The sequence below is a fragment of the Cyanistes caeruleus genome, chromosome 11, assembly GCF_971803275.1.
Source record: "Cyanistes caeruleus chromosome 11, bCyaCae1.hap1.1, whole genome shotgun sequence".
NCBI classification, from domain to species: domain Eukaryota; kingdom Metazoa; phylum Chordata; class Aves; order Passeriformes; family Paridae; genus Cyanistes; species Cyanistes caeruleus.
In genome coordinates, this window is record NC_141711.1 from 15611877 (window position 1) to 15625434 (window position 13558).

Genomic DNA, 13558 nt, shown 5'->3' on the forward strand with positions numbered 1-13558 from the left:
ACAGCATTGTCATTCAAAAACTAATTCAGCTAAAAAAACTCCAATAAATATCAGATTTATTCCTGGCCACTGACTCAGTTTTTATCACAACAGTGTATTGTAAAAGCAAACAAAGGAACTGGGCCATTCCAATTCATACAAACAATTTGACAGAAACAAAGAGGAAAAAAATTACTATGATGCCACTTCTCACAAAACTACTACAGCAAATTTTATCTGTGTGTCTGTTAGGAAATGGTGTGTATGTTTAGGTTGATAATTTAATTTATACTTAAGATATCCTAGAAAATCCAACCAAATTCAAGCATCAGCTGTACCAATGATACAAATAAAATTCCAATAATCATCAAGTGGAAGACAGAAACAAAATGTAAAGGAAATAAACTTTATTTAGTGTCACCTTGAAAATTATTCATCCAACAAATAAAAATGCACCACAAAGCATGAAATCATAACCATTGCCACCAAAGAAAATGTATCATTCCCCTTTGGCTGAAACTAAAAATTTCAGAACACTGCAAAACAGCTTATGACACTTTAGACAGTCATGCCTTTGATGATGAACAGGGTTAAACCAAAGGGAAACACAGTCAAGATCAATCTTAGCTTTATCCCTGAGTTTGAGAGTTTGCTGCTTTAGCTATAAAGCAATTAACAGCTCTGACATTAAGGATCTCATTCATAAATAAGAAACCAGCAGACAGTTTCATAGGTCTCTACTTCCTGTCTCTCCTTGCAGTTTCCTGCCACATAAAACATTAAAAACAAAAAATCCTGCATCACAAACATCAGTCAACCATCACTGAGCAGCTTACAGATGATGTTTACATGAAGAACATTCCTTAATTTGCTAATGAGCAGTCATTAAGTCACATTAAATGTCTTCCTGATTCATGTAAAATTGCTTTTGAGACATGAGATTTGCCAATATGAAATATGATAAATCATATTTCCAATGAAATAACACAAATTGGTGTAAGAATGTAACTTGACTTTAAATTAATTCACTGCATTTATATTAAGTAATATTTATGAGACTACACAGGTCACTGTTTAAAGGAGATCTCACATCACCCTACTTATGAGATTACAAGTAGCAGAACTAATATCAGTGTACAGCTGAGGCTGTAAGAGCAGAATAATTTCAAGTTTCAATTTGTATGAGAAGTTCTTCCATCTCCAAAGCACTTCAGGTGCAGGGCTGTACAAAATTTCTCATTCCAAGGAGTTATAAAAATTCACTGTACACATTGAGATATTGCTACAGTGGGATCCCAAAGACACACAGAAAAAGACAGACCTTAACACACAGTCCATTGGTTCAATTGTCTTGATTTTTTTATACTATAAACAAGTAAAGGAGAAGCAACTGTTGTAGGCTTTGACCATTCATAATAAAGAAGTTTCAACCCTCTGCAATATTTGAAGCTGTACTTCATAACTAACTCCATACCTGACAGAAAAGAGAAAAAAAAGCAGTAGGATCACTCAGAAGAGAGAAATTTAAAAGACAAAGAACTACTGAATTGAATTAAGAAGACAGAATAATGTACAGTTTGTTTAGCTTTGACAGATTTCAAAACAGCATAAGAAGAATCAGCAAGTCTGTATCTACTCCTTCCAGCCAGGCAATGGAGACAAGTGCCTTTTGCTAGGCAAGGCCACCCCTTTCCCTTCACTATCACGTTTTGGCTTCTCTATGATAATTTTTCAATCACCAAATTCTCATATAAAGTATCTCTGGCAATGTTTTCCAAGTGAGAATTACCAGAGCTTAGAAAATATTTCTGACTACAAAATGAAGGCCCTGACACTGGAAAACATTTCATCCTGGGCACTGAGGTTACCAGAATGAGTTCCACAATACCATTGCTGTGAGGATTTTCTTTTAAACAGTCTGAGGATCTGCAGAGTTGCTACATAATTAAACTAAAAGCTTTCAACTGCACACATTTGTCATTCCTTGACATTTTTTGGTCCATTCAAACACTGCAAAGGGAACACTGATCATTATAAACCTGCCACTTGTACATTCTGAAACTGCCCAGTTCAGCTCTTAGATCAGCAATACAATACACCGTTACACCTAAACCAGCAGCCTTACATGGAATTTTTGAACTTCTGAACATCCAAATTTCCAACAATTCCAAAAAAAAAAAAAGCCAAAAACAATCCAGAGGTTGAGATTGAACAAGAAACAAGATATGAGGAAAACATTTGAACAAAAGGAAGTATTTACTATCCAATAAAGAAATCTTCAATATGCATAATTCCCTGTAAAAAATCTTATTAAATATATTTAGCACTCAATTGCACAGACAAAATAATTTTTGTTGAGACAAGTTTGTTCATACTGGCATTTAAAATCTCAGACAAACCCAAAAAACAATGGAATGAAAGTAAGAAATTTATTGAGTAATGTTATGAACTGCACCATTAGTGATTGTACTCAACACCTTCTGCAGACAATGCCCAAAACCTCTTCCAGCTAAGGCTTCAGAGTATTTCTGACAAGTTAATCAATGCCCTCAGACATGAAAGATCTGCTGAATGAAATAATCTCACAGAGCCAGCAGGAACACACGCTGTGTATTCCATTAATTTACTTGTAAACGTCAGGATTTTCTGTTCCTCACTTTGCACTTCAAAGAGTGACAGCTCAATCCCTCTGCACCACACCGTGTTCTGCTCCACAACACTCACACTGGTGTTGGTCCTTGCTCTAGGGTTCTCCTCAAGCTTTTGGGTATTTTTATAGCATTTATTGTTGTGGTTGGTTCAGGAGGATTTTTCCCTGATCATTTTCTCTCCAGTTAAGCAGCACCCATGACAAATAAGAGCCTTCTAAATCACATCACGCCTTCCCACACTGCCCAGTGGCAACAAGGGGAGCTCTCTACATGCAGTCTGTCAAACAGGTTATGTCAGAGGGTGCAGCTTAGATCTTCAGAGGCTGTTTGAAGAAAAGCTTAGAAAAGAATGGTGCATGAAGAGAAAATTATTCACTTCTCTTTTGCTGTAGTGGCCAATTCAGAAGACAAAATAATATTCAAGTGGCAATTATCATAATTGCCACTCCCTTATCAACGGTCCCAAACACACATGGAAACCTTTTTTCCATACAGATCTTATGGAAAAAACACAGCCCTTTACTGCAAGCACATACAAGAACTGTTCTGCACAGGAGCAGGTCATGTTCCTTTCTTCAAATAGCGGGAGAGGAACTGGCTCCTGACAAAGTGGATGAGCTTGGTCTCTGTGCAGAACATCACAACGAGGGTTGCTGCAAGGCACAGGGCACCCGTGCTGATGTGGATCAGCCTGGCCATCCAGCCCTTGTCACAGCAGAACAACACCTACAACAAAGAAAACAAGGGATTGCAGGAAAACCAGTCAGCACAAAGTGAATTTACTGTCCCAACAAGAAATAAGGTCCAACACCTCTGTCCAACACACCAATGTCACATCAAGTGAAGCGTGGTTTTGCACATGCACTGACCCTACAATAAATCATCTTCAGGACTCACAACATTTGCTTTCTTAAGTTCTGTCAGCAAAACATAACCATTCAGTAGATATCTGGTAAATGAGGAAGCTGCTGTTATCTGGCATGCAGAAATGTGTAAATTGGAATGACACAAAACTTCACTGGTGCTATCAGGAAAGTCTGCTACTGTACAGCAACATGTCAGGCTATTTTCTAACAAAACTGGAAATATCCCACTCCAAAATGTAAAATTCTCCTTTCTCAGGCATAATGGATTTTCAAACTGTCAAATTTTTGTACATTGGAAAGCTCCAGTCCCCTTAATAATCAGCCTGAATAATTACCATCTTGTACTGAATAAATGTGTTAAACATGCTTTCAGCAATTTTTGGTTTTCTTCTCATTTTGATTATTACCTGTTTTTACTATAGAATTTTTAATGTCAGTTTCTTGGTGCAACTGCAACATTTCCATTATTAATAACTAAGAACATGAATTAACTATACATAGCAGAAATGTGTTAAATTTTATTTTACTTGTCAGATCCACCTTGTACAGGTGACAGAGAACACTGATACAAAGAATGTCTTATCAGTATATCCTGCCTTTCTGTAATGCAAATCTCTAAGCCTACCCTCAAAAGTCTTTTTACCTAATGGCATTCCTCTTTTTGTGGACACTAAAACCTGGCAGCAGTATGGCAGTGAGAGCAGAAAGAGCTCACCTCTGAGAAAGCAGTGACCACTGCACTGATGATGTAAACCAGCAGCAGAGCTGGTGAGGGCAGCAGGCCTGTCAGGGGTCTGTGGGTGCTCTCTCTGAAGTAGTGATAGATGTAGTGGGTGCTGTGAGCTATTCTGATGCCCATGTTGAAGCAGTTGGCAAGGATAAAGCCCACACTGCCATACCAGTGGGTCAGGAAATAAGAGATGCACAGAAATATGAAAGACAACGCCAGCATAACAAAATTGTACCTAGGGAAAAGAAAAAAAAATAACTAATTTAACAATGCATGCAGTTACAGCATTCATTTACTAATGACCTTTTATTTTCTAACATGAGTAACAGAATTTCTCTTACCATCTTCTAATGAAAATAAATTTGAGAAATGTGATGATAAAAAAATCATTTGAAAGAAAATGCATCAACCAAATTAAACCAAGAACTACATTTTGTGAACAAAATTCTATTACACTAATCAGCTGTGCAGCCATTGCAGAAAATCAAATTTAATAACAATTATTAGTAATGTAAGAACTTGTGCATTTTTTGCTATTTTATGTTGAATGCTCAAGAACAAATCAACACTTTCTTTCATTTCTGTTATAGTGACTTGGAAAACTAGTGCACATTTTAAAGGGGCTGTGAAAGCAGCCCTTGCTAAGTCAAAAAAGCTCCCACTTTCATTGTGGAAAATAGACCTCACTGAAATTAATTTGAAAGGGCCACATGAGGGACAGCCTAAACACAGAACCAGGAAACAATCCAGGCTGGAAGGGCTCTCAGGAGGTCACCCAGTGCAATCTCCTATGAAGTAGTAAACCACGGGATTCACACCCACAGCCTGGATCATTCCTAAGTGTATGTCCAGTACCTGTACATGAAAAATGTTAATAGATGCAAACTTTCAATACATCAAGTGATTGTCTTAGAAAGTGTAACTTCAAGCTCATCTGTGCAGAAAACACACATTCAAATTACTTTACCAGTTAGTGATGTGCCAAAAGCTAAATTAACAATTTCTTAGTTTCTTACCTTTTTACCCAAACCTTCAACTTTTGCTAAAGCTTCTACATCTAAATCTAAATGTGGACAACCTAGCAAGGAGTTGCTTTTCTGTGGGGCATGATATTATCTGTGTCAATTTCAAAAGCACCAATTCCTTTTTATGGTCAGCACAAATAAATTTACAGGAACATTTTGGAGACACTGTTTCCTACCTGTCCACTTCTTCTTTGCACATTAAGGCAAATGTAAAACATTCTGTTACTCCATTGACAGCAAGAAACAGGACATACAACGAGTAACACCGGAGGAGATCTGGACCTGAAAAACACATTAGAAAGACAAACAGTTAATGATTTATTTTATCAAACCACTTTGTTTTTACAGGCACTGATACTAAGAGATCGAAGTTGCAATGTTAATAGTAATAATGGAAGCTTAAGTTCATTTGAACAAGTTTCCTGTCTAGATATCTTGACAAGAAAATAGACAAGGTGAAGGATTCTGATGAGCTAAATCACAGATTTCAATAGCTGTTTCACAGGAAAAAAACCCAAACTGTGATTTACAAAAAAAATCATAATAACTGTAGGGTTTTTTTTTCCTGAAGAGTGGTGTTTTTTAACCAGGTCTATAAATCTTTACCTGTTCCAGAACTGAGCATTGAGCCTCCATAAATATCCAGAGCCAGCTGAGAATAGGCATAGCCAAAAACAGTGATGGTGAAGCCAATCAGGAGCACAAGTTTCAGCAGCAATTCCAATACATTTGCAGCCATAGCAACGTCATCCTGAAAAAAAACATAGTAAATCACATGAACCAAAATCAATGTAATAATAGCCACTCTGGTGCAGAAATGCTACTTCAGAGAAACAAATCAGTTTGCATTGTGTAAAAAGGTGTGAAATGTATCTTTTGTTATTGAATTATTCACACACAATGTCTTGGCAACGTTTTTTACATATTTATTATTCCACCATTTTTTTAGTTCTACACACCAGGTAGGTTTTATATAAAATATATACACAGACACCTCCCTTAACCCACCAAGGACCTACAGGATTTAATTGTGTGTTGATGTGCCATTAGCAGGACTGTTACAGGCTGACCTTCATGAGTGATCAAGAATATTACTCTGTGGAACAAAGCTCTTATTCATTAATCCTCCTCATATAACTCAAACATACATGAAAAATACAGTTCTTTTCCACCCAAAGCTGCACTCTTCAGAAACATTATTTAACACTATGCTGATATGTTTAAGTAAATAAAGTACTTCCAGATAGTATTTATTTAATAGATTTCATGATTTAAATAATGGCTTGCTATATCTGGAAACACACAGTAGAGTAGGCTTTCCATCACACTGTTTGGAGCAGCTGATGTTAACTTTATTGATGCAAGGCAGCACTATGCCACTGCATATATTAATTTCTATTTCATTACCATTTTACCTATTCTCTTTTCTTTTTGGTCCAGCCTCACTCAACATTTTTGTTCTCCACTTTTCAATTTTAACAGCCTTTATACTGAAATTTAAACACACATTTCTGTCCATCACACTTCTGTGATGCAACTTACCTGCAAAAAAAAGAAAATAAATCAAGCATTTGACATGTAATTAATCCGAGATAAACATACCTGCTTCTGATCCTTTACAGTCTTCCCTCTTTCCAACACTTTAGCAAAAAATACATAAAAGCTCTCCTCAATAGGTGAAAAGATAAACCTGGCCACCAGTGAACCAAGGTTATTCACAATATCATATACACCTTAAAAAAAAAAAAAGAAATCTCAGAGTTTTAGACATATTTTAATATGAAGTCTCTAATAACAACACGAATTCTAATTTAACATCTCCAAAAAAAGAGAAAACAAATGGTATTTAGTACAGCATTAAAGCAGTATTCTGCAAAAATTCCGACAGTCAAGCAACTACAGCTTAAAATTACAAGGTTTGCCCACAGCAAAGGTAAGACAAAATCTAGAACAGTACCAAACCACACTTAAAATTCTTGCTGTAGATGAATATAGAGGATCCTGATAAAGTTCACTGAATGAGAACAGGAATGCAAAGATTTACTGATACAGGAGAAGGGAAAGATATACATCTAGTGAATGTTCCATCCCATGGCAGGGGGGTTGGAACTAGGTAATTTTGAAGGTCATTTCCAACCCAGGCTATTCTATAATTCTATTATCTTAAATTAAAGTTCCCTGAAATGCATCTCAAAGGCTTTGAAACATTCTCAGATTTTCAAGCTGTCTTCAAACACTTTAAGTCATTTTCAGAACCACATGAAGAGCAGTGACTAAAAAAACTCTGTCACCATTCCACAACACCATCACACTTACCCTGATCTCCAAAATTTAAGACGTTCAAAAAAGTCATCACATATCGTTCACCTGTAATTTCAAAATAAAAAACTTCAGAACGAGCCCCAAAATCTTTCCCAATACTTGTTCAGACACTTCCAATACTAAGTACTCAAGAGACAAAGTCAAATGGGACAGCACCTAATTCTGAAAACCCTCAAAAACTCCATTCAAGTTGCCTCATCTTCCCCCACCCAAGTTTTCTGAAGCTTTTAAGTCAATTTTGTAAACAGTTTTCATGAGCCCTCTTCCCTCACACTTCTATGTCAAGCCTCACCCTCTGTCAAAATCTGTTTCAAGAAGGATTGTTTGAAGAAACTCCAAGTCAAGCGTGCTTCCTTCAAGTTAACAAAGGTCTGCAGAAAAAAATATGAAATGTAACAAATGTGATTGAAATTACAGAGTAGAAATGGAAAACAGCAAGGCAATGCAACACTGCAGGGCAGCTCTAACTGCAGTGGTGAGGAAACCCACAATGCCACAGATACTAACCACTAATGTAAAGTATTGCTGAATTCAAGCACCAACATCACTGATCTGGCAAAAACTGATTCCCTTGTTGAAAAGCAATGTTGCTGCAGACAAAGTACCCACAAAAGAGCATTTTACAGAAAATACTAATTAAGTTTAGAGCTAGGAAAAAAACGTCCAGGGTGTTTAACATGACAATACAACCTTCATCCTCACTGGAGATGTGAATTGTTTACTGCTCTTCAAACTGCCCTTACAAGACTTGCAACCAAGAACCACCTTTATATTTTCCATCTGTAAATCTTATCCACAGTGTTGTCTTCCTTAATGAGTCTTTTCATTTCCTTCTTTGCCTCATTTTTGTTTGAGCAATATTTGAGTGTCTCTAGGATGCTGTGGAACATTCATGGTTATTTTGTGAAGAGATCAAAGTACCAAAATCCACTGTTACATGGAAAAGAAACCAGTTTCTTTTCTCTCTCAGATCCAGTGATAGCTGGTCATTCCTCTGCACAGTGCAGATGGTCTACCTCCAGTTAATGTCTATTAATATTTTGCACAACCCAAGTCAGCAACAACAAACAAATAACCTCAAAGAATTCAAGTTTCATGATGTTTTTCTGACAAGAATTTTACCAATACAAACTTCAGGCACAATTTCTATGTAATATTTTTTTACTTAATATATCATATCTTCTATAGTGCAAAAATAACCCCAAAACAACTCATTTAACTCCCCAGTCTAAAAGCAACATACAAAGTACCCTCATGTGAGATTTTAAGAAGAAAATCAAGAAATAAATTGCACAACTTACCTCATCTTCCACGAAGCTAGGTAATAGAGCTTTCACTCTAGCAACTGGAAATGACTTCTTTGTGGCTTCAGGAGATCCCAAAAACACCACAAAATAAATTACATAGCACATTACCAGAACACTGACGTATAAAAGCTGGGAAGATCAGGAAGGAGAGAAGAAAAACAGTGAAACAAAATTAACTTAGAAATGCAGAATTATATACTATGTGAAAATACAGTGAGAAGAAAATGTAAGTAGTCTCTGTGCCTACCAAATATTAAACTAGGTAAGGATTTGAACAGCTCTTAAGAATGCTGTTGATCTTTTCATCTTTTTGTAACCTGTAGGTTATCATAGACCTTTGCTAATTTTCATGTTGTATTCAGCATTTTTAGATCATTGAAGGTCCAATTATAAAGCAATTACTCAATCAAAAATCAAGCTGACAGCTACTGCCTACATCTCTTACTTCACAGAACTTCATAGAACATTTCCAATTTCCATCAGTTATAAGTGATCTACAACAGCCAGGGCAAAAACTAAAGGAAAAAAATTATCCCTCCTTCACTGTCATCGAGAAAAAGTTTTAACCTGAATTAATTGCATTTGATTAGCACCTTCTGATAAGGTAATGCAGGTTGGTGGTACAGGCTGATAAAGTTTGGTGTGATTAGAATAACATAACCTTATTTGCAAGATGTGCCTTCACAGATGGAAGGTGTTTCCTTGTACTTCCCTTTAACTCTGTGTCAAAGCACCAAGTCAATAATGAGTATAAGGAAAATACCAAACAATAATTCTAAATCTTAAACCTCCCAGGAGCTTTTTCTCTCAGCTCCCCAAATTCTTCACAGCAGGCTAAATGTCAAAGTAGAACTAAAATTCAGCTGAGAACAAAGGGAACTTACCTGAGCCAAGGAAAAAATGTAAAGGCCCCAGTGAGGATAAAGGATTACTAAAGTAACCGTCAAAATGCATTTTGACACTACTGAAAGGCTTTCAGCAATTACCTTCAAGAAATAAAACAGAGAAGGGTTATTTTCTGGCAACCTAACCATGTGCACAAGCTTAAAATATATACATTTAATGCACAAAATTCATGTAGGAATGCAAGATTTTCAAAGTCAGTGTGACTTTATTGCAGTTTCCACTGAGCTGGCCAGTTTAGATTGTAATTTTTCTGTAAGTTTTCTATTCTAGCATTCCACAGTTCCTCCTTTGCATTTTCCCAGTCCTTTGTACTGGACATAAGAGAGAAAATTTTGCTTGGGACTGTCATGTTCTCAATAGACACATTTCACAATTTTATGTAGAACTGTGAAAGCAGTGTGTCTCTCTAGTTTATTATGTTGGTAATAAACTAACTTGCTTGGTTAATGGGTACAAATTACTGGATATGCTACAAACAGGCCATGCAGTGCTAAACAGTACACACAGGGGGTTTATGTGCTCGAATATACAAAGATCCAAGTCAGTAATCTGTTCTTTTCAGTAAAGATTCCCCCCACATGCACACACCCCATGGACTTTACTAACCTTAAGTCTCACAAACAAATGAACTTGTGCTAAAACCCAGAATGGTTCTCCCAGGAGTTCAATAATGGCAGAAAGACCAAATGCCACTACACCAGCCTGATAGTGAGGAACCACAGAAGGGTCGGGTACTTCAAGCAAGTGTAGCCAGACTAAGCCCAAGATAAGAGACCAAAAGACACCAAGAGGGACTCTAAAAAGTTAACATAAAAACTAATTAATGGAAACGTTACTTCAGCAGGAAAAAAAAAACAAACACAAAACAAAAATTGAAAACCAAAACAACACAAAGAAAATTAGATTATAATATCACATATGGCCACAATGATTACACAAAAAAAGGCCCTGAGGAATTAATTCCCGTTGTTACCACACCAAGAATGAATATTTTCCTCTGTAATGAACACCCTTAAGGCACTCTCTGCAAGATGCAGAAAACATTTTTCTAAGTTGTCCATTTTCTACTTCAGCGACATAAGTTTAAATATCTGCATTTTTGTGCCTTAGGACCAAACAGCTCTGATCCCACATCAGCCTGTACATCCTGTTCTGCTGACACTGCTTCAGAAACACAGAGCCTCTGGCACAGTCTAACTAGTTTTAAATCATTGGAGCAAGATCTCTTTGACCCTCGCACTATCAGACCCCTAAGATATTTGGCATCAAGCTCCTAAGATATATTTCAGATGCTTCACCAAAGTTAACCTTCATCTGAAGTTCTGCTTCTCTACAAGGAAAAAATTAAAACAAAAAAAAGACGCACATGGTCAATGTCATCTCTGTCATTTAAAGCTTGCTTGAAAGGCTATCACACAGCAGAAAGCTGACTACAGTAAAGCTTAGTGAACAGAAACAATACATTTTAAATATTAGCATTAGACCTCTCCCTGACAGGGACAATCCCTCTGCTTCATACCTGGATGCAGATAACCACACATAACCCCCTATTCTTGGGCCAGATCCAGTTAAGAGCTGGGCAGTTCCAGGGAAAGTCAGGTGCCCCAGTGGGAGAATACTATTTTATCATGCAGGGGTAGTTTTCCACCATATCAGGCAGGTAAATTTACTGCCCAGTCCAGTTGAGGCTACACAGCAGCTGGAGCTGACAGAGGGAGAGAGCAGAGAGAACCAGGAACCAGAAAGGAGAAACAAGCCATAAAATCCACTTTACTGCAATGTGTGATTGCTTGTTGCAGCATCCTGTGGACTTTTAAGCTGTTCTGCTATAAACAGCGCCACAGCTAAAAGAAGCAACCCTACTTCCTCCCTGCTGTTTCATTCCAACTCTTTCACCTTTTCACATCTCTCCAACCCAAACATCTATGTTGCAGGTTCACAAATGCACATCAGGTAATAAAAGAACAAAACTGAACAGGAAAAAAAAACAAAGTATTTTTGCAACAGGGTTTTCCTTCAACAGCAACAACCTAAATGAAACTCAAGCGACAGAAGAAATGGCACTTTTGGCAATGAACTTCCTCCTGTGCTCCAGCAAGAAATCGAGTCTGTAAATGCTAAAGTACCAGGCTTGAGCAGCTCCCTACCTCAGTCCTATATCAGAAACATGACTGAGTCTTCTAAATGCTGAAATAATTACCTCAGTTAATAAACACTCCCTCTCATTCTGTGAGCTCTCAGACAAGAACAAGAAATTGTACGGAAGTAAACTTTTAAAGGTATCTTACGTCAGCCACAAGAGATTAATTGTTTTGGCCCAGTTTCTCTTGGCACTTCCACTCAAACAAGCTCTGCGAAATGCCTCCCTGGCGAGGAAGACAACTGTTGAGTACAGCAGAGTCAGCCTAAGGGGGTGAAAAGGAAAAAAAAGAGAGAGAGAAAACGATTTCTTTTCTATAAATTGTAAATCCTTCATGTGGTAGCATCACAGTTTTTACACATGACTGCCTGACAGACAATTCTTACAGATGTGCAAACATAGTTATATAAGCTAAAATTATCACCATCTCCTAAAAACAGAGTAAGTAATTTCGTGTGAGGATTCAAATGGCAAGAATACATGATGCAGACCAAATATGAAGATACAAAGTCTATCCTACAGGAAAAGTACATTGTATCTAGCTTTTCCTCTGCAAACCAACGCTTTAAACACAAAAACCAGGCCAGCGCTACCAGTGTTTCAGGCCAAAACAGACCTGGGGAGGCACGAAATGATCAAACACTGCGACACAGCCAACAGCAGACCGCAGAGCATTAATCAGAGCATCTCCAGTGACAGGGCACAGACCAGCACGGAGCACAAGCTGTGTCACGGAGCTCAAGCTGTGCCCCGCAGCCCCCCCAGCCCCGGGACGCCTCAGGGGCGCCCGCTGAGCCGCCTCTCCTCACCTGACATTGACCACGCCGATGAGCTCCCGGGAGAGGTAGCGCAGGGTGAAGGCGTTCAGCCCGAAGGTGATCACCCGGAACAGCACCTGTGAAAGAAGCCGCACGGGAAGCACCTGCGGCGCCCCGCCGAGCAGCAGCAGCAGCAGGAGGAGGAAGGAGGGAGGGACGGCCCCGCACCTGCAGCAGGGCGCTGGACGAGGCCAGCCGGGCGGTCTGGCCCAGCACGTCCTGCGCCGCCATCGCCCCGCTCCCGCCGCCAGGAAGTGGCGCGGCCGCCGTCGCGCCGGATCCCGTCAGCGGGGCGGCACCGCCCGGCCCGGCCCGGCGCTGAGGGGACACGGCGGCACCGCCCGGCCCGGCCCTGAGGGGACACGGCGGTACCGCCCGGCCCGGCGCTGAGGGGACACGGCGGCACCGCCCGGCCCGGCGCTGAGGGGACACGGCGGCACCGCCCGGCCCGGCGCTGAGGGGACACGGCGGCACCGCCCGGCCCGGCCCTGAGGGGACACGGCGCGGAAGGTGGCGCCCGCGACAAAGGGCGAATGGCCAAGGAACTTCAGCTCGCCACAACCCCGTGTTCCTCCGAAGCCAGCCCAGAACTGGAGCCTGGGTACGGGAGGAGATAGCGCGGTCGATGTTACATTCAACAAGCGCTGTTTTGCAGAGATTGCTGAAAAACCTTGCGAGTTCCACCCATCCCTTTCTAAACTGAGGGCAAACCCACCGGCCCTCCCTGAGCTGAGGAGAAACACAGCCGAAACGGAGGGAAAACAAATTCGCTGCAGAAAGGGGAAAGGATCTTCATTCTTTGAAAATGGAGAGA

The 13558-nt window shown here is 39.5% G+C and overlaps 1 protein-coding gene across 1 annotated transcript; it reads right to left on the reverse strand.

Moving 5' to 3' along the window:
• Positions 1 to 371: 371 nt before the first annotated feature.
• RFT1 (RFT1 glycolipid translocator homolog) lies at positions 372 to 13157 on the reverse strand. The gene is made up of 13 exons (XM_023935516.2): positions 12913 to 13157; positions 12736 to 12821; positions 12075 to 12191; positions 10393 to 10582; positions 9765 to 9866; positions 8875 to 9009; positions 7866 to 7944; positions 7568 to 7618; positions 6854 to 6984; positions 5858 to 6002; positions 5428 to 5533; positions 4212 to 4461; positions 372 to 3356 (listed from the first exon to the last, which is right to left on the reverse strand). The coding sequence occupies exons 1-13, from the start codon at positions 12973 to 12975 to the stop codon at positions 3192 to 3194; spliced, it is 1620 nt and encodes a 539-aa protein (XP_023791284.1). The 5' UTR covers positions 12976 to 13157; the 3' UTR covers positions 372 to 3191.
• Between the last annotated feature and the right edge of the window lie 401 nt (positions 13158 to 13558).

Bases quoted from the DNA above. Each gene is read 5' to 3' on its own strand.
- RFT1 (XM_023935516.2), bottom strand. From the start codon at position 12,975: ATGGCGGCGCAGGACGTGCTGGGCCAGACCGCCCGGCTGGCCTCGTCC. The intron at 10,583-12,074 runs GTAAGATACCTT...TTAACTTTTTAG, and splicing joins ATTAATCTCTTGTGGCTGAC to AGTCCCTCTTGGTGTCTTTT. The intron at 6,003-6,853 runs GTATGTTTATCT...GTTTTTTTTCAG, and splicing joins CTGTAAAGGATCAGAAGCAG to GATGACGTTGCTATGGCTGC.